At 46.0% G+C, this 20,652-nt stretch overlaps 2 protein-coding genes across 2 annotated transcripts; both read left to right on the top strand.

Annotated features, from left to right (window-relative positions):
• Positions 1-412: 412 nt before the first annotated feature.
• LOC310792371 (uncharacterized protein) lies at positions 413-16,306 on the top strand. Its single transcript, XM_083654090.1, has 14 exons — positions 413-433; positions 1,210-1,531; positions 3,473-3,575; positions 3,691-3,835; positions 4,834-4,916; positions 6,037-6,144; positions 6,515-6,633; positions 6,729-6,900; positions 7,300-7,397; positions 7,895-7,966; positions 8,416-9,357; positions 10,399-10,592; positions 12,193-12,869; positions 13,528-16,306. Exons 2-14 carry the CDS (start codon positions 1,444-1,446, stop codon positions 15,059-15,061), a joined length of 4,335 nt encoding a protein of 1,444 aa, XP_083510216.1. The 5' UTR covers positions 413-433; positions 1,210-1,443; the 3' UTR covers positions 15,062-16,306.
• Positions 16,307-17,161: 855 nt separating this feature from the next.
• On the top strand, positions 17,162-20,413 carry LOC310791850 (uncharacterized protein). The gene is made up of 2 exons (XM_083653522.1): positions 17,162-17,527; positions 19,010-20,413. Exons 1-2 carry the CDS (start codon positions 17,236-17,238, stop codon positions 20,026-20,028), a joined length of 1,311 nt encoding a protein of 436 aa, XP_083509648.1. The 5' UTR covers positions 17,162-17,235; the 3' UTR covers positions 20,029-20,413.
• The last annotated feature ends 239 nt before the right edge of the window (positions 20,414-20,652 follow it).

Below are 20,652 nucleotides of genomic sequence, written 5' to 3'. Positions count from 1 at the left end.
CAGATAGGAAGTCATTTGAAGGTACAAACGTTTAACTTTAACTTTGAAATTCTCTAAAATTATACCATCAAAATGCTTGATTTTGAGTTAGTATGCCGTCAGGGTTGACCTGAACTCAAATATATCAGTCAGTCATTGTCATTTTATGTTTTATTTTTTGGGGTTTGGCCTTGGGCCTTTTGTGGGGTGGCTAAAACCTCTTTGGGTTCTATACACTGAGACAGATAGAGCAGATAACGGGCATAGAGTCACTGTCGAGATAACTGATTTCCCTATTCGATCAGCAGAGGCGGAGATAATGTGTGCCACATACAGAGAGAAAAAGCACAAAGGAGGAGAGACGTGCACTCAGGAAGTCAACAGGGGAAGTTTAGCGGTTTCTTGCGTCACCAGTTCTATGCTGCTGCTGGTGGTGTGCCGGTGCTGAGTGAAGGTAGGAACATTCGTACTCACTTTATCTGTTACTTTTACCCATTTCGTTCTCACTCTTCCACCTCGAAACCCATCCCCAAACGTAGGCAGAGCAGCAGGGAAGGCCGACCAAGAGGTGTAGAAGCAGGTGTCAGAGAGATGGAGGTGGGGGTTTAAATGGTTAGTTTGTATGATCTGTGACTATGTTTTCTGGCAGAAGCTTGGAGAATGCTTGACTTCCGCTAAAAGGCAAAGGCAGCGCAATGGCTGTCAGTCAGTCAGGCAGGCAGGCAGGCAGGCAGGCAGGGAGGGAGAGGCAGAGGGGGCCTACATGGCCACAGTGTCCAGGCTCCAGGTCTGAGGTTGGAGGTCTAGGTGTGTCCACCTGCCCAGAGAGAAAGCGCGGTGTGACCGAGCTAAAAGGATTCATTGGCTTAACTCCGATGAATACGAGAACTAAGGCAGTCTATAGGGTGTGGCCTGATGCAGTATTCGAAAATAAAACGAGAGCATCAGGAGGAAGTGGAGCGACACATACACTCTTCATGTCGAGGAGTCACTGTAATTCACTGTTTCTTTGATGAGGGAGAGCTCATGTTTAAGTGTATTTATATACGTAGCTCTTAACGCATGAATGTGTCAAAGGACTTTACAGAGAATAAGCCTAATTAGATCCAACAGAATCTAGCAGTATGATATAGGACAAAACATCAGGAAGACACACAAAAACAGAAAAACTTCATAGAGAGAGAGAGTGTGTTACAAAGTTGCCATTTTCTGCCATTTGTGACTTTGCAGGGTGACAGGCACGTGGAAGTATGTCCTAACGGCCACAACTTCAGCATACCAACGCTTCATAGGGGAAGACCTGTGGCCAACAACATGCACTGAAACAAAGCAGTCAAATCACTGATATGTGCGCTGTGACCACAAAGCCAGCTTCACACTCAGCAGCTCAGTGAAGCCATCCAGCAGACAGGCGGTCGGTCGGGTGCAGGTCTGGATGTGAGGTGAGGCAGCAGGGGAGAAGAGATGCGGAGAGTCCGGAGGAAAGCCGCAAACAAAGACAAGGTGTTTGGGTGTGATCTGCTGGAGCACCTGACCGCCTCCAGTCAGGAGAGTAAGTCAAAGGCCTATTTTATTCTATTCTATTCTATTCTATTCTCCATTCATCCATCTCTCAACCGCTTATCCGGGTTGGGGTCGCAGAGGTAGCAGTTCCAGCAGGGGACCCCAAACTTCCCTTTCCTTGGCCACATTAGCCAGCTCTGACTGCAGGATCCCGAGGCCTTCCCAGGCCAGCGTGGAGATATAATCCCTCCACCTAGCGCTCGGTCTGCCCCGTGCCTGGAACACCTCCCTAGGGAGGCGACCAGGTGGCATCCTTGGTGTATATATGTCTGTCTGTCTGTCTGTCTGTGTGTCTGTCTGTGTGTCTGTCTCTCTGTCTGTCTGTCTGTCTGTCTGTCTGTCTGTCTGTCTGTCTGTCTGTCTGTCTGTCTGTCTGTCTGTCTGTCTGTCTGTCTGTGTGTCTGTCTGTCTGTCTGTCTGTCTGTCTGTCTGTCTGTCTGTCTGTGGACAGATTTTGCAAATGTGATGGCGTCAAAACCGTGGAAGATGTAGTGAGGAAACTTTAGGTGTGTTAGTTGACATCAAAATGAAAATGATCCGAGCGATGGGGTGAGCCCCCCCCATGTACCCCTTCCTGGCCCATATTCGCTTTATGTAGTGGGCATCGTGGCTGGTGGGATCCCATCCCAAAATGGTCTCTAGTTTGGAAATGTCATTACTGGTAAATGTATATAGATAGACATCCATTTTGTAAAAAGAAGTGTTAACTGATGTAGACTACACAAACAATCCCAATCCCCTAAAAGGTTACTATATTGTAGGTAAATAGCTCAATATAGAGTGACATTATAGCTAATAACAGTCAGCAATGATGGATTATGTTTTTGTCAGCAAGCATACGTCAGAGTAGGAGTCTACTTATTTGGTAACACTTTATTTGAAGGGGTGTGCATAAGACTGACATGACACTGTCATAACCATGACATGACACCTGTCATAAACATGAAGGAGGATTTATGAATGTTTATCATGACTGTTGTCATCAAGTGTCATTCGGTAAATTACATCATTGTTAATGCAATGTTGACATTGTTTGAGATGTCGTCATTATGACAACTTGACATGAACCAAGACAACATAACCTGTCAATGTATGTGTTATGACACTTTGACGTTAACCAAGCCAGTGTAATTACACCTAATGACAACTTAATGAAAAGTTCCAATTGTACCACTGTAGTCGAGGTCAAGGAAAATATTAATGACACTGTTCTAAACTTATTTGACAGTGTAAGTGGATTTAATGACCTCATGCCTTAGGCTATGTTGTGTTGATTATGTCAACTTGTCATAACGAAGACATCATTGGTATAATGTAAATAGCAGTTAACTTGCTTTATATACCTATGACCGCTGTCCTTGTTTGTTCATTTGAGCTTGTATGCATACTTTTCTTTTTTTCCTTTGTAAGTACATTGAGAGCAACGTATACTGAGTCAAATGCCCTGTATGTCTACATACTCGGCCAATAAAGCTCATTCTGATCTTATTCTGATTTCAAACAATGTCAACATTGCATTAACAATGACATAATTTACCAAATGACACTTAATGACAACAGTCATATCATGAACATTCATAAAGCCTCCTTCATGTTCATGACAGGTCATGGTTATGACAGGTGTCATGTCAGTCTCATGCACACCCCTTCAAATAAAGTGTTACCACTTCTTCCAAGTAGTGGTTATGATGCCATTTTGCCATTCAAGCTGGACAGAAGCCAATGGAGGACTTGACAGTTTTTGTTGTGTTCAGTCTACTGAATTCATTTCTGTAGAGTCCTTGAACTGTTTACACATCGGTTAGGAGTTCATACAACTTTTGCTGTTATATGTCCCATAATAAGTGTCCATTACATTACATTACATTCTGATTTTGCTGTCATATTTCAATGAAGGGTCTATATTACATTCCTTATCCATTTCCAACAGTTCCCCAGGTCTTGCGAAGCTGCAGTGAGTTTGTTGAGCAACATGGAGTTGTGGATGGAATCTACAGGCTATCTGGAGTGTCATCCAACATACAGAAACTCAGGTAAATTGTGTGTGTGTGCGTGTGCGTGTGTGTGTGTGCGCGTGCGTGCGTGCGTGCTTGTGTGTGTTGCGTTGACATGCTCTCATGTGAATGTGTGTTTCCTGCTTCTGTCCAGGGGTGAGTTTGACACTGATGGGAGTCCAGATCTCCAGAAGGACCTGTACCTGCAGGACATCCACTGTGTCAGCTCGCTGTGTAAAGCCTACTTCAGAGAGCTGCCCAACCCCCTGCTCACATACCAGCTCTATGACAAGTTTGCTGTGAGTACTGCTCCTCTCACATTGGAAGAAACAGACACAGAAATATCATTTTCATTGTATTCATGGAGAAATAAACAAACAAACAAACAAAATAAAAATAAATACATAAATACATAAATACATAAATAAAAATAAACTGTCAAAGTCAAATTTCCCTTTTTTTTTTTTTTTTACCACAACAAAATGATTGTAGGTCTGAATACTGCATTAGGACCAAACCTGTGACCATAACCAAGGAACCTATAAAGAAGGGAGAGGCATTACATCATACCAACGTTCTATGTTGTGGCCAGACTTTTTCGTTCATTTGACTCGCCATGAGCCCTGCAGTATGTCTATAATCATGTTTGGATACTATTTGGAGACCAATCAGCAACTAAACAAATATGAGGAAAAATCAGTCAGTAGCGTATTCTCTGAAGTGTCTTCTTTCATTTGGTAGAGGCATTTCTTCATCAAAGGTCATACAGCATAGATTTGGGTTTTAGTGTGCTTCTAATCTCCATGCAGCTCTCATAGGCTTCAATACAAGTGGCGGCTCTTCCTTCTTTATAGGTTCCTTGACCATAACAAGGATAAACATTGCACCAAAACTCCGTCCTCAGCCACTGCAACAGAGATTTTAGGGCTGGTAAAACACTGATAAATAGTGCTAACATTTATATTCTAACCTGTACTCTCTGTTACTGTATAGGAGGCTGTGGCCATCCAAACACTGATAAATAGTGCTAACATTTATATTCTAACCTGTACTCTCTGTTACTGTATAGGAGGCTGTGGCCATCCAAACACTGATAAATAGTGCTAACATTTATATTCTAACCTGTACTCTCTGTTACTGTATAGGAGGCTGTGACCATCCAAACACTGATAAATAGTGCTAACATTTATATTCTAACCTGTACTCTCTGTTACTGTATAGGAGGCTGTCGCCATCCAAACACTGATAAATAGTGCTAACATTTATATTCTAACCTGTACTCTCTGTTACTGTATAGGAGGCTGTGGCCATCCAGTTGGAGGAGGAGAGGCTGGTAAAGATCGCCGATGTGCTGAAAGAACTGCCCTCGCCACATTACAGGTACCTGTACTACTACAACTACATACTACAACTACATGCTATACAGTTGCATCCTCTGTTCTGTTTTTACCGCCATCTGATCCATCATACAGCTTTGTCACGTGCTGTCAAACTGCTGGGTGTCTACTTAGAAACCTGGCTTGGATGTTACCGGAGGTGGGAAGATTGGGTGACAGACAGTGGGTGTCACTGTCCAATCAGAGATGTTTTGTTGAATTATGTCTCTCTCAAATGCTGCATATCCGTTTATAAAATAATGTAATATCTCAAGAACAGTGTTGGGCAGTGAAGTAAAGTAACGTGTTACTGTCATTTTATTACTTTCCCACTAACTGGTGGATTGCAATTTCCAAAACAGTAATTATATTACAGTTGCTAATCCAAGTAACTTCAAGTTACTGCATTACTTTAAAACAACATGTGGAGATAGGTCTGGCTATGCGAGACTACTGCGTTGCCAGAATGCGATTAGTATTTTGTCCTCAATAAATTGAAAGTATGCAGTTTGGCTGATTGGTGACTCCTCCTGTAACGTTAATTATTGTTCCAATAAAGTGGATTCAGTTCTAAAAGGAGTTGGCTAAACAGGTTGTACGTCACTTTACAGAAGGGGTGGTAGCGAAAGTAATAATAGTAAAGTAACGAGTACCATAACTAATTTCTTTTAATACCAAGTAATAAGTAAAGAAATTGTATTACTTTTTAAAGGAGTAATATATAAGAAGTAACTTATTACATTTCCTAAGTAACTTGCCCAACACTTCTTCTTCATTGGCATCCTTTACGTTGCATTACCGCGTCCCATACCCCACCGGCTTCCCACCCGCAGACACGGCCAATTGTGTCTGCGGGAACGTCTGACCAAGCCGGAAACACAGCTGCCGGGAACCGAACCGAACCCGGGTCTCTCCGCGGTGGCAGGCGAGCGCCTTTACCTCCACACTACCCACTTCCCCAACACTGCTCACGAATATGGGGCATGTAGTCTGCAAACCTGTTACTCACATTTCATAACGAAATGAAATGTGAGTTCAGGTGACCGGCTGGTTTTCCAGGCTAGAGATATCTCAACTCTTTTTTTCCGAGTGTTTTTGAATCTCCCTGCCCTTGTTCCTGACAGGACTCTGCAGTTTCTGATGCGTCACCTGGTCAAGATGGCCTCTCACTCCTCAGAGACCAACATGCACTCCAGGAACCTCGCCATCGTCTGGGCCCCCAACCTGCTCAGGTTTGCTTATGGCACTTTCACAGATATCCGTGTTACATGTGTTTTCTTATCCATCCATGTTGAAGTGCCATTGAGCCAGACACTGAACCACTCACTCACCTGCTCTCCTTTGGAAAGCATATGTGTGTGTCTCAGAGGGAAATGTGACAAGATAAAACCCTAATTACTGTGTCTAATATAATGACTGGACTTCTAAATATGAACAAATTGAATTAATGAGACTATGGGTTTAATGAATAATGAATATTATTGTAAAACTGATAGTTATGGTCCTTGATTATGATTGGCTGAGCTGATTCGCAATCAATCAAACAATCAATCAATCAATCAATCAATCACCACAGTGAACTCATCTCCTCTGTGTGAAAAGGTCAAAGGACATCGAGGCGTCTGGTTTTAACGGTACAGCCGCCTTCATGGAGGTCAGAGTCCAGTCCATCGTGGTGGAGTTCATCCTCACACACGTCCCTCAGCTGTTTCATGAGGAAGGTAACGCATGCACGCGCACGCACACGCACACACACACACAAACACACACACACACACACACACACTAATATATCACCTATCTCTGCCTTATTCAGGTGCGTCTCTGGCGAGGCGTCAGTCGCTCCCGTCCCCCTCAGCGATGTGCGGTCAGGAGCCGTTCTTCAGGTCCTTCCCCACTGAGGTCCACGCCAACTACGGTCACATCAGTCCAGGAGATGGCCCTCTTGCCATGAGACCCTACCACGCTATCATCGAAGGCACTGACAAGTACGCACAGTACATCTATCTAAATATCTCTACATTCCAAATTTGATTAACCATTTACCACCCAGGCATTTTGATAACTTTAAGCTCATATAATTTATATGTTGTTTGTATTTTGAGGATTCTAACCAGAATAAAAAATATTGGTAGAAAAATATACTACTGTAGTTTCCTTGTTCCTCAAGATTGATTCATATAATCTCACAGTAGCCTATGTAATAAACTTGGCAAACTAAACAACCGCATCTTGGAAAACTTGTTTCCTACCTGAAGCGTCTTTCCACTGCATTTTTCCAAGTAGGAACTCAGAATTTCCAACTTTCCAAGAACTCTGAAATGCATCTTTTTTTTTTAATAGAAGAAGTGATTGATATATCAGATCCTGTGTCTTGTTCACTACAGGAGGAAAGGATCTCTGAAGGGCAGGAAGTGGAAGTCCATCTTCAACATCGGGGGGCGGTTCCACGACCCTCGACGGAGGAACAAGAGCTCAGTCAAAGGTGTGAAACCAACTCACCTAAATCATTTCCTCCAATGTCCTAGCAAGACCATTTCTCTTTTGCAAAAATGTGCAAACATTTGCATGGCTTTACTGGTGGTATAGGCCTAATATGTTGCAGGTTTCTCCATCACTGCTCTGTATTTTCTATTTTCCATTTCAATATGTTTCATAATAATTTCTATCAACTAACAAGCAACAACCCTTCCCAATCCAATTCAATCCAATCCACGTATTTGCTAAAGGGGAGGATTTCTCACGTTCTGGCCCAAAGAACAGAGGAAGAGTTGACTATACTGTTAAAAAACTGATTATCCTTTCCATCTCTATTAGGGTTCTCTTGGTGTTAAAACAAGTCTTAGATTCTAACCAACTTTTCAGGTGAAAATGATGACATGGGGCATTCCGCTGTGCCAGGAAGGATCTCCTCACAGCAGGTTGGAAGTTGTACTCCGTTCCTCCACCCTCACTCCACTGTTCCATTTGAAATCATTTCAGAGAAAGAGCGGGCGGCGTCACTCAGACCAGCCAGAAGCGTGGACTCCCTCATCAGCCCCGCCCCCAACGAAGGTCAGACTCATCTTCCTCTTCATGGTTTCCTCTAAAATAGCTTTCGGAATGACAGACAGATAAATGGCATGAATACTGTACTACCTCAATTAAAAATAACTTGCTGATTATTCACAATGATCTGAGACAAACTATGAATGTGAATCTACAGACTGAACAGAAAGGTCCATTAGATGTTTAGTTTTAACCTGTTGGGAGAACCAGATGGGTGAAGCTTGCAGCATCAGAACAATGCAGATAGTGCTAGCTGTGAATGTCCTATCAGGTAAACCCCACCCACCTGGCACACCAAGGAGCCTAAAACAGAGGCTAACAATTATTTCCAAATACAATCTCTGGTACAGATTTCTGTTAGGATGCAGAGTCACATTCATCATTTTGCTCAGATTGACCTGTTGGAAAAAGCCACGTCTATTTGGCCCAGGTCTTATCCATGTTTTATACTCCAGGTTCCAGACACAAGCCCCACCCTTCCCAGCGGCCTCCATCAACCCACATCTCTCCCCTCGCCATTCCCTCTCCGCACCCGGGCGCAGAGCTCGGGGCGTCTGCCAGCTATCACGTGACCTACCGCCGTGGTACGGGGGCGGTCCTCGGGGCCGGCACCCAGGGCACCTACAACGCCCTGGACCCCGACGGGTTAGGGGCCACGGGCAGCGAGGGTCACTCGCACACGACCAGGTCCCCGGGACTCTCCACTAAAGTGGGCCGCCGGGCCGCCATGCACATCACCGGGCCTCACATGGTCACCGTGCCGCTGCATATCACCTCCAACCTGGCGCTTGGGGTGCTGGCACAGGGGGGCAGGGGGGACAGGGTGATCCACTGTAGGAGGAATACGAACGGAGGGCACAAGGTGGAAGGGGGTAAGGAGGGAGGAGAGAGGGTGGAGCGGACGGATGGAAGAGACACGCAAAGGAAGGGGGAAGGCGAAAGCCGCGCAGTGGCGGTGGAGGAGGTGAGAGAGGACAAACATGAGGCACGGAGTGTGGAAGAGGAGGAGGTAGAGGAGGGGAGAGAGGACAAACATGAGGCACGGAGTGTGGAAGAGGAGGAGGTAGAGGAGGGGAGAGAGGACAAACATGAGGCACGGAGTGTGGAAGAGGAGGAGGTAGAGGAGGGGAGAGAGGACAAACATGAGGCACGGAGTGTGGAAGAGGAGGAGGTAGAGGAGGGGAGAGGGAGCGCAGCAGTGGAGGAGACGGCTGAAGGAGCCAAAGAGGAGGAGAAGGAGGAAGAGGTGGCGGGAGAAGAACATCGACTGGAGCTGGAGCCTGCAGCGGAAGGCGCAGGCGAGGGTGGAGAGCAAGGTGCCAAACACCCGAATTCTGAAACGGGAGAAGAAGATGATGATGATGATGATGATGATGAAGACTCTGACGAATACATGGGTAATTTAGCTTATTTCATTTTCACCTTTATTAGACAGTACAATGGGGAAGACTGGGGGATGACATAGCCTACATGACACGACACGGCATTGCATTTACGTGTAATCGCCTTACACTGTACCACTTTTATTTTGAATCCAACAGCAAATACTGATTGGATAACAGTCGATAAAGGAAATAAGGTCCTAACTCTGCATGACACTCGCACAACGCACCACCTGATATCACCGTGTTGGTGTTGTTCCTGGACCAACATTTTTTTCATATTATGGTCCCGGAAAACCCCGCCTCCAAAGTCATTTGATTGGTCGCCGCAATTGCTTCTTCCTGAATACGTGCGATAAGGAAAATAAATGGGTTAAGATTAGGATTAGGTAAATTGTGAAAAAAGTGCAGCGCAGAGTGTGCTCGGTCCTGTGGCTGCATGGGTAAGGTGCTTTCTTTCCAGTCTGAGGATTGGGGTTCAATTCCTGGTCAAACCACATGCATTTTTATAAAACATTAGGCTTAGACATTAGGTTTAGTCGAGTACAACAATGTGGTTAGGGTTTGGTTTTGGTCATGGTTAGATGTGAAAACCCTAACCCTAATCTTAACCACATCTTTTTTACTTGTCGCACATTTTCAGGAAGAAGCAATTGCGGCGACCAATCAAATTAGTTCGGGGCGGGGTTTTCCCAGCCCGAACCGAAAAGAATTTTGGTCCAGGAACGACACCAACAGGGTGAAATCAGTGCAAACCTAATTTATGAGGAAGACAATTCAGAAATTTGTGAGAAAACCAGAAATTATTGTTTCTTTTTGCAAGTTTAGAGTTTTTCCCCCTCAAAACATTATACCCAACTGGCTGTGGTAAAAACAAAAAAATTCACCTACAATGGCCCTAATACTCTGCCAACTGCCGTAGATCATTGCACTCCTTATCACTTATTTCTTTTTATTTTGCAATCTACTGTAGCAATCCCGTTCTAATGTTGTGTTGTCTTGTTGTCACTCTGGATGTAACGTAAGGTCAACGCTAAGCCTCTTTTTCGGTCACAGAGATGAAAGGTCCAGAGGCCATTGAAGCAGATGTTCCAGATTCCCCCCTGTCAGACACGAGTGTGTGTGTGTCGGACATCCTCAACTCTACTGAGGTGGATCCGGACGATCAGGAGATGTCTGGATACGTTCAGGATAACTTTGACTTCCTGGACGACATGGACTGCAGCGCCTCCATGCACGAGAGAGGAGAGGTGTGTGTGTGTGTGTGTGTGTGTGTGTGTGTGTGTGTGTGTATGTGTGTGTGTGTGTGTGTGCGTGCGCGTGCGTGCGTGTGTGTGTGTGTTGAGGTGTCTGTGTATTATATTCAGATGTGGGTCAAGCTGTATTTGCTGGTGTCATGTGAAGACCTCTCAACTTTCATGTTTTCACTTGACTTGAAGGATTACATGGTCTACTATGGGTTGAAAAAAATATTCGACCTCTCAGGCCAATGAAAGCCTTAGAAAGCCCATTGGATAAAGTCAAAAAAGAAAAGAAAAGAAAAAGCATGGCGGTCAATCTGAAAACAAGGCTGTATCTCCAAAATATATAATTCATCTTTTCTGGAAATAAGATTTTTCATTTGATGTATGCTCCCTTGAGTGCAGCATAGCCTATAGGTATAAGACAATGCCATGAGTTCCAGAAAGTGCAATCCATTTGAAGGTTAAAGCTGGAGTACGTAACTTTTACATATGAATGAACGTCCATTAGATTCAAGCCCTTGCCAATCGAGTTCCGACAATGCTGATTAAGCCTTGCAGCGCGACATAAATGTATTTCTCAGTATAGCAGAGTTTTCAATCTGGTGTCGCCCGGCAACATTCCCGCTCTGGCCTGGAGCGTGCGCACCAGAGATAGCCGACTCATTTCTGGTTAGCCCTCTGCTAACTGGAATGGGGATGAATAATTAAGTCATGTGACTATATTAAGCTTTCCAAATGCTAGCGGACAGAATGTATCAGATTCTGATCTGGATTAATCTGAATCTGGTCATTTCACAGGTGCTGTGCGACGTTCAAAACAATGTATCTGCTGTTTTACAGCCACAACAGAGTAGGCTACGGCTAGGCTATGACAAATGCTGCATTCACGTGCTGCTCGGATTGTCCCATTTCCCAATTTGGGGAGTCGATCTTCGGACATCGGTGTGTTCATGAGCTTTTAAGTCGTAGCCTAATATGGAAACATCATGGACGCTACGAAGAAGATGTGTTGTATTTTATTGCTCAGAACGTTTAAACAACACATTGTAGCTGTTTCCTTTTTGCGTGACAACAACTCCAGCCTCCGGCCTCGATCCTAAAGCCCAATGTCCACCAGCTGCGGTATGGCTCTGTGCGGCTCCGGTACAGCTGCCGGAACAGACTCTCACCCATGTAATAGATGGGCAACGTATGCAGTATGGCAAAAATACGCACCTACTTTTTGCCAGATCCGCATGCATCTGACAAGAGGTCGTGGAGCTCGTTTCCCAGAATTCTCCACCTGGTTTCCAAGAAATCAAGGTGCTAGCTATTTGACGCTGTCGGAGTGAGAATGGCTTGTGTCATCACTGTCATAGCTTTGTTTATGTCCTAATATTATTTGGCCAATAATTATTCCTTTTAATTTAAATAGCTTGTGTGAATAATAATAAAGTAAATATAACTAACTACTCTAGCCTACCTTCAGTCTTCTGCTATTGGCTCGCGCTTCACTGCATCATCAGGGAAAAGTTGAAACTTCCATTTGTTGAACCAAGATCTGAGTCTCTCTCTCTCCCTCCCTCTCTCTATCTCTCCCCCCCCCCCCCCTCTCTCTCTCTCTCAGGTGCATGAGTTCTCTGTGGAGCCTCCCGGTTTCGAGGATGATGAGTATGAAGATGTGTATGAAGACATGGAGAAGCACAGGCCTTCCCCTCTTCCACAGGATGCCCCGGAGGTGCAGCCGGCTCCGAGCCTGGACACACACACACACCTGCAGCCGGACACACACACACACCTGCAACCGGATACATACAGTCAGACCCAGTTAAACCCACACAGGCCGCTCGGCATCGATGCAAAAGGACGACACATGAAATCCCTCAGTTTGCCTTACATGTCCTCGCCCTTCCTCCCCGCCCTGTTTTCCTCTGAAGAAGAGGTTGAGGGGGACGACAATGACGATGACGATGATGATGATTTCAGTGATGATGAGGACGAGTCAATGTTCTGTCAAAGCCTTCCTAATTACAATTTCCACAATCTGACCTGGCCTGGTCCATCCTCCTCCCCTCCCCTATATAACAATCACACTCTTGATAGAGTTCCTGTTGACCAATCACAGAGCCCTGAGGGCACAGAGCTCGAGCCATTGGACGCTGAACTCTCTGTATGTAAAGAACCACCTATAATCAATCAGGAGCAGGGAGAGGTGAACGATGAAGAGGGACTGGAGAAGGAGGAAGAGGAAGATAAAGCTGACCAGGAAGAAGACCAAACGGAAAGAAATGTGCAAACACAAAGGTAAGCTTGATTGATTGATTGATAGATTTTAGGTGCCCTGCTGCACATGGGTTGCATTTACATATATCCATACGTCACATTGCAATTATGTTTATTACAAACATATTATAAACAAACTCTGGCGTCACACAAGTGCTTTGCTGTCAATCCTAGACTTGACTTAATAAAGCGTGCAATAACAAATTCACAGTGGCGCAGTGGTAGCGCTGTCGCCTCACAGCTTGGAGGTCCTGGGTTCGATTCCCACCTGGGACACTGTGAGCGCTGGAGGTGTGTCCCCCTTTCCATGTCCACAGTGCTTACTGCCCAGCTGGGCTGTCTCGTCAAAAGGGCCTTTCTGTGTAGAGTTTGCATGTTCTCCCCGTGCTCCCCTGGGGTATACTCCAGATAAGAACCCCCTGCTAAAAACATGCAAAAAAAAGAAAATAATTCACATCTGAAGTATATTGGAGTCTTTCATAACTTAACCACAAAGTGGAACTTGTTTTGCTATATAGTACATTTCTCAGCTCAATAGAGAACAATCAGCACACCGAAATGCAGTTTTGGAACAAAAAAGAACATCGACCGATCATCTGAAAAGCAGGACAACTTGTTCTTGTTCTTCATGGCTAGTTTATAGACCTCTGAACTGTCTTCATCTGTCGTCCACCTACAGCACAGCAGAAGAAGAAGATGCCGATCCAGGTGTCACAGAAAAATCTCCCACTTCAGAATCAGCAGTAACCAGCTGTGTAGAGTTTCCCCTGCCAGAGACTGAGGACAGTGACGAAACAGTCAGTATGGCCGACATGAGGGCCAAAGACAAGGAGGAAGCAGTTGACAATGGTGAAAGCTCTGCAGGCCACTTTGACGATACCACGTATGAAACTGAGTCCAGTGTTTTTGTTACGCTTCCAACTTCTTATGTGGCTTCTCGCGCTGAGACTGTCGACGTTTCAGCAGACATTTCCAGAAAATTATCTGTGCCGGCAACAGAAGAGGCTCAAACCAGTGTTAGGGGGGACAAGGCAGGAGAGAGCGACGAGGGAGAGGAGAGTAACGTAGAAGGAGAGGTAGAGGAAGGATTTGGAGCAAAAGAGGAGGCCACAGAAATAAAAGATGGTGATGAGAACAAGGAAGGTGAAGGGATACCCGACGAAGGGTATGAGGGAGATGAGATCTGGGTAGAGATAGAAGAAGATATATGTGCAATGATCGAAGGCGAGGAACGTGGGAATGCTGAGAGGAAAGAACGGAGAGAAGATAGAGATATAGGAGATGCTGTCAAAGTTAAGGAGGAAGATGAGCAGATAGAGATGGAAAAGGCCGGCGATCTTAGTGAAGGGACACACGTTTCAGAAGAGGGGACGGTGAGGCAGAAGGAGGAGGAAGGAGCCCTCATCAAGACAGAAGTTAAAACAGAAGCCGCGGAAACACCAATGGAGACTTTGTTCATCGAAGAAGGAGACAAGAACCCAGAGATGCAGCAAGATTTAGAGAAACCAGAGATTAGTTTGCCGAAGAGCAGTGAGTCAGATAATGGGAATGAGGAAGGAGATCGGGAAATCCAAGAGAAGCGTGAAGAGAAGACTGTGGAAGGAGCTCCGAAAGAGCGAGCACAGGAGAACGAAGGCGAGGAGAGAGCCGAGGAGCGACCTCCAACATCGCTGGACGTAGACGGAAAGGAGGAACCTCTGGAGGAGGTCAAGTCCCGCATCAAAGAGTCCAACGAGGGCAAGAGCAAGGAGAGCGACGGCAGCCGGGGATCCGCGGCAGGCGTGGGGAGCAAGCTGGTGATCTCCAAGCAGGCCGCCAAGCAGGTATACCAAGTGAAATCGGTGCCTGTGGTGCCGCCCAAGCCGCAGCACTACCGACTGACCACGCTCGGCTTCCGACAGCAGCAGAGGGAGAGGGACGACTTGGCAAAAGCGGAAACGGAACGAGAGAGATCGCCCTGCGCGGCGGCCGAGCGCGGAAGAGACAGCGAGGGGGAGGAGGAGAGCGGAGGGAGGAAGGAGAGGCGGGAACAGCCTGCGCTCAGGGAGAGGAGGGTGGGTGTGGACGAGGGAGGGCCCAGGGACGCGAGCAAGAACAGTCCCGTCAGCATGTGTTTCGACCAGGCCGTCGCCATAGCAACCATGAGGCGAGGGAGGGAGAAGGAGAGCGAGAAGGAGAGGGAGAGACAGAGGGATTGGGGATATGAAGTATAGTGAAGGCTGTTTGTTTCGTCTGTCTATGTTCTGTCTGTCTGAATTCAACGGAAGCTGTTACAGGGTTTTTCCTGCCTCCGAATGGGCCTTTTGGGTGGGGGGGGACTATACGCACGACAGTAAGCATTACTGTTGTGCATACATTTGATTTTTGTCTTAGTTAGGGTTATCCTGAACACAGATCATTATATCAGTCATTGTCAGAAACAAGGCCGGATTAACCATAGGGCAACCGGGGCAGGTGCCCCGGGGCCCTCGGGGTGAAGGGGCCCTCCAAAAAAAAAAAAAAAAAAAAAAATTGGGTTGGGCTCATGTTGGGCTCCACAGAACTATGACACAAATCTAAGACCAATCAGGACAAAATAAAATTTGTTTCCAAGAAGATTAAGTCTGATGATTTAGTCTCATTGGATGCCTGTGGGCAAGTGGTGACCAGGGGCGCGGGAAGTGGGGGTGCTTGTGGTGCTGCGGCACCCTCTGCTGTTTTGTATTGGAAATGTAATGTCAATTATTTTTTCATCATTGTAAAGCCACAGCACAGTGAAGAGGATATTAATGTGAAGATTAGCCTCTTCCTTTTGCTCTCAGAGTGCATCAGATTCATGCATTTTACTTTCAAATGTACAAAATTTCTTTGTCCAGGGTGGCCACAGCCCCCCCTAGAAACCCCCCAGTCAGACTAATATTTTTATCCTGCTGGTGCTACCTGTTTGCAAAGCCTAGAATCGCCTATGAGTGAGTGAGAAACTGAATCTCAGAAACTGAACAATGACATAATAACAGTATAATACTAATGTTAATTTAAAATGAGATAAATATGGCGAAAAAAATCATCCAAACATCCGGACGATGGGTAGGGGGGCCCCTGGGAGCTTCAGTGCCCAGGGGCCCCTGGGGGTGTTAATCTGGCTCTGGTCAGAAATGATTAACAATTAACAACCACAAGTTTGAGAAAGGAAGCCATCTGAAGGTACAAATGTGGGACTTTGAGTGCTGTGTCCAATCGATAGATTGTTTCTTTTCAGAAAAGTGCCGGATGACGTGAAACGCTTTTTTCCAGCAAACCAATTGCAATGAGGGAAACGCTAGCGGCAGGCAGCGCTTTTTCCATGTATTTTTTTTTTTATAAATAAATAAATAAAATGCTGACAAATGTGGACACACACCCTAACTTTGAAATTCTCTCAAATGAAATGATAGGCCTACAGCAAAAATGCTAGTAGTATGCAGTCAGGTTCCTGAACTTTAGTGCCTTTGGGGGGGGTGGGGCTTGGGCCTTTGGGGGTGGGTAAAACCTCTTTAGGGGGGCGCCAAAAATTCCTCTATGCAGGAAAAACTCTAGCTGTACAAAATGCAGTTGTAGCATAAAAGCTATATTTTGCCTGAAATGTTGCCTTACTCATTTTTTTTTTTAATAAGTTGCATTTACAACTACAGTATTTTCTACCCTAATGCTACCAAGATGTGTAGGTGTTTGTATGTCATGCACAGACTTGATGACCTGTCAGGTAACTAAAATCACAATCTAATAATTTAGTTGCAAGCTGTTAAACCTCAGGAACTGAACGTAAACAAACTGTGAGCTTGAAATGATAAGGTTGTATCTGGGTGGAGTGCAGCTGGCAAAACTGATGTAGGCTATTACTTATCTTTTTTGTATGTAACTTCAAAAGATTCAGAAAATAGGCCTACATGATAGAATAATAATGAACAAAGATCAGAAATATATTATGGATAACTCAATAACTCAATGCAACCTTGTAATTTCAAGTTCACACAAATACTGCCCATCTGATAGCCTAACTATAATGCATTTGAAAGAGGGACATTAAATGGAATGTGTCATTTATGTTGATATTATGTTCTCTCTCCAATTTTTTGTTTTGTTTTGTTTCTGTGAATAAAAATGAATTTACAAAGGATGGTGTTTGTTGTTGTTGTAACCCCCCCCCCCCCCCTCCCCCCCCCCCCCCCACACACACACTCCTTCTTCTTCGCGTCTATTAGCAAAATTACGGTACCGGGGTCTTCCAAGTAATCACTTCCTCCGTCCATGTTCCCGGACGTAAAACAAAATAAAGCGGCTGGCTAGGAGGTGTCTCTGGATAAAGTATATTTGGTGGCGTACGACCGAGGTAAACAAAATAGTTCCCCCAAAGCTTTCATTCGGCAGGATGTCTTTCTCGGCCTCTTTCGGGACGCAGGTCGCAGCTATCATGGACGTCCTGTCAAAGGCAGCGGTGGCCGAGATAAGCAAGCTCGTGGACGACGGGACGGTGGTGCTCCGACTGGAGATGTGTCGGAGAGACAGCGAGATCCAGGAGCTGAAGAGAAGTGTACAGCTGATGGAGGTTGAGCTCTGCAAAGCCCAGGAAGCAGCTGCCCAGGCGGCCACAGCAGCCCGGCTTACCGAGGAGAGACTCGAGCAGGCAGCAGCCAGCGGGACTCAGGTCCCTCACAGAGGAGGTGAGATGCGGTTCCTCTGTGCGCCGAACCCTATTAAGAAATCTGCATATCAAATGTTATCTTGCTTATCGTAGTTGCAAACATGATAGAACATAACTCGTGACCTTTTGTGAATCATTGGGATCTTCTGCTGAATTCGGCCTATACATGAGTCACCATTACAGCATTTAATTATTTTATTTTTTAGATTTCATGCATTTAGTTTTACAGCAGTTGCCAAGTTCCATTTCATCTCTCAGTGCATCACCACATTAGGACAGAGCGCTCTGGGACTCTGTCCAACAGCCCCAATTAAAATGGTCTTCTCTTCTATTCAAACGTATTCTTGTCTGGGTAGTAATGGAGAAGTCCCAGACACAGCATGGCATGTTGTCAACACAAGATGTAGCATTTTGTTCTTACAGAGGGTTGGATCAGGGAGGAGGAGGAGCAGGATCACTGCCATTCACCACTAGCACCACAAGCCCTCAAACTGCACATTCAATCAAGCAAATCTACATATTGTTGATTTAATTCACCATGCATGATGCATCCAGTTAACACGATCCTGCTTGATTCCTCTGGTCTGGGAAAGCTCTTAACTTAGTAGCTATTCTGCTTCAGTGGATCATCATTTAAGATGATCCTGCTCGACATGTTCCACATGTTTCCTGCTCCTTTCTCAGAGAGGCCATGGTGAGTTTACTGCGGCTGCTTTCTGCCAAGACCCCTGCCTCAGATTGTGGTCCATGGAGGTTTCTCTCTGCCCAATGTAATCTCTCCCATAGATACAGGCACTCCTCTCCCACAGCGGGCCAATGGGGACTGCATGTTGTTGCGCATTAACCCATTGATACGTGATGCAGCATTTGTGTGTGTATCCCTTTAAGACCGCGTTAACGCGGTTCGCGGTCTTAAAGGGATACGCACACAAATGAGGGATATACACGCAAATGCTGCATCAGGTATCAATGGGTTAAAGGCAACCAACCACACCATCTAGCATTCAGCCGCCTAACATGATAACATCAGAGCCGAATCATCTATGGCCTGAGCAGAAATCCTCCAGTCAGAGTCATCAGAATCAGAATCAGAATCAGAAAGGCTTTAATGATCCCCGGGGGGAAATTGGGACAAGTTACAGTAGCTCGCTCACAGAACACACATAGCATAAAATAAACAGTAGTAAATGCAATATTAAGCAAATAAGCAGGAAAACACAACATAGCATAGAATAACTAGTAAATGCGATAGAAGCAAAAAAATAAGTAGAATGTCTACGTAGCATAGAAGCTGAAGAAAAACGTGTGCCTGGCCCTGTTGATAGTTTACACTGAAATGTCTTTGAAACAGTTGTCTAATCATCAATGACACCAGTCACGTGACGTGTGTAAATGAATCTTCTCTAGTCGTCTTTTCAACAAAGATTCAGTTTATGAGGTTGCTTGTGAACTGGTGTTGGGGAAAAGGTGTTCATTGTTGACCTGTATTTCCTTCTTGCAGCTGACAAGGAGGATCGGGAAACGCCTGCCATGTTTTTGGACTCGGAGCCGGTCGGTTCACTCTGTCAGCCTGGACACCAGACAGAAGAAAGCAGGGACTTGAGGTCAGCGGTGAAAGCCGAGCTGGTAGACAACCTTGCCGGCCAAGAAACGGCGGACGACACCGGGACAACCGATAAAAACGTTTTCTTTGAACTCGAAGAGCGAGACAACCCACTCTGGCCTCCGGGCGGCGGCATGTTCGAGGAAGCCTCTGTGGAACCGGTGCACGCGCTGCAGCAGTGCTTGCAGATGTTCTCTCAAACCGAGCAGTACCCCGCTCACCGCAACACGGAAAGTTCCTATAAGTCTTCATCGACCGCAGCGGAGAGGATGGCAGATAATTCCTTCAGCGCAACGATAAAAGTCGAACGAGAGATGCGACCGGTGTGTGCGGGGAGCGCCGCATCCGAGACCCGTCGCAACGACCCGTTCAGACACATCTCGCACGCCGCGGGCAACGAGGGACAGTCCTTTCAGTCTGCGTTGCAACAGGCGGGACCTTCACTAGCCCCGCCCCATCTGCAGAGATCGAGACAAGGTCCGTTGGGGTCAAACGTCGCGCACGCCGAAGATCACATCCTCGGTAGGAACAGCTTGAGGGCCAAGAGGCCGCTCAACGTGTGGAGAGCCAACCAAAGACTGTTCACCTGCTCGACATGCGGCAAGGGCTTCCCCCGCCTGTGCCAGCTGGAAGAGCACCGGGCCACGCACGGCACCTTCAAGCCCTTCCGATGCCTGGAGTGCGGGAAGTCCTTCACCCAGAAGACCCGGCTGAAGACGCACCAGAGCGTGCACACGGGAGAGAGGCCCTTCAGCTGCAAGATCTGCGGCAAGATGTTCTCCAGGCAGGACAACTGCCTGCGACACGAGCGCTTCCACAGCGGACTGAAGCCGTACAGCTGCGCACAGTGCGGCAAGAGCTTCACGGTCCTCAGTAACCTCAAGATCCACCAGGAGATCCACCTGAGGGGAAGGTAGCGCTCGGCTCTTACCGGCAGGAGTGGGTATCGCTCTCAGTGACGTGCTGGAAGACACTACAGAGACTAGACTAGATTTTGCACAAGCCGTTACTTTATCTTGCCGTATTTGTTAATGGATTCGTTTTTTTGTTGAAATTTAAGATTTTTTCAATGAAAGGCCAACTCTCAAATAAGTGTGAAAGAAGGCAGTCACGATACAACCAACCAACAACGTTTTTGACAGCAAGCATCACAAGCTTTGATACCCTTGTACCTTGATACCCTAAAGTTGTTGTGACTTGTTGTCGAAACGTTGGTATTTTATAATTAAAAACAAATATTCTGCATTGTGGCTACTGTACGAGTGTGTGGCAGCCTTCTTCCACACTTGTCCTCCCACCTTGGCCAGCACCTCATCAACACTGGTGTGTGTTCCTCTTCTCTTTCATCTCTCAAATAAACGCAGTACTGAATGCGATCATGTCTACCTTCCATTTGAGGGAGGGGGGGGGGGGGGGGGGGGACGCTGCTAGAGGAAAAACATGAGTCTGCTCTAGCTGTTCTGCCTTCAATCTGAAAAACAAACTAGCAACCAAAGGATCGCCAAGATAAAACTGAAATTTTAATTTGAAGGACTCCACTG

This window comes from Poromitra crassiceps (genome assembly GCF_964638095.1).
Source record: "Poromitra crassiceps genome assembly, chromosome: 17".
Lineage (NCBI taxonomy): Eukaryota > Metazoa > Chordata > Actinopteri > Beryciformes > Melamphaidae > Poromitra > Poromitra crassiceps.
Note: the sequence above shows the minus strand (reverse complement) of the source record. Positions and strands in the feature narration are given on the sequence as shown.

What these genes read in the sequence shown, in the direction of transcription:
- LOC310792371 (XM_083654090.1), top strand. Translation starts at nt 1,444, where the DNA reads ATGCGGAGAGTCCGGAGGAAAGCCGCAAACAAAGACAAGGTGTTTGGG. An exon ending in GACCGCCTCCAGTCAGGAGA is followed by an intron (nt 1,532 to 3,472) that starts GTAAGTCAAAGG and finishes CATTTCCAACAG; the next exon opens with TTCCCCAGGTCTTGCGAAGC. An exon ending in CTGCCCTCGCCACATTACAG is followed by an intron (nt 4,917 to 6,036) that starts GTACCTGTACTA and finishes TGTTCCTGACAG; the next exon opens with GACTCTGCAGTTTCTGATGC.
- LOC310791850 (XM_083653522.1), top strand. Translation starts at nt 17,236, where the DNA reads ATGTCTTTCTCGGCCTCTTTCGGGACGCAGGTCGCAGCTATCATGGAC. An exon ending in TCAGGTCCCTCACAGAGGAG is followed by an intron (nt 17,528 to 19,009) that starts GTGAGATGCGGT and finishes TCCTTCTTGCAG; the next exon opens with CTGACAAGGAGGATCGGGAA.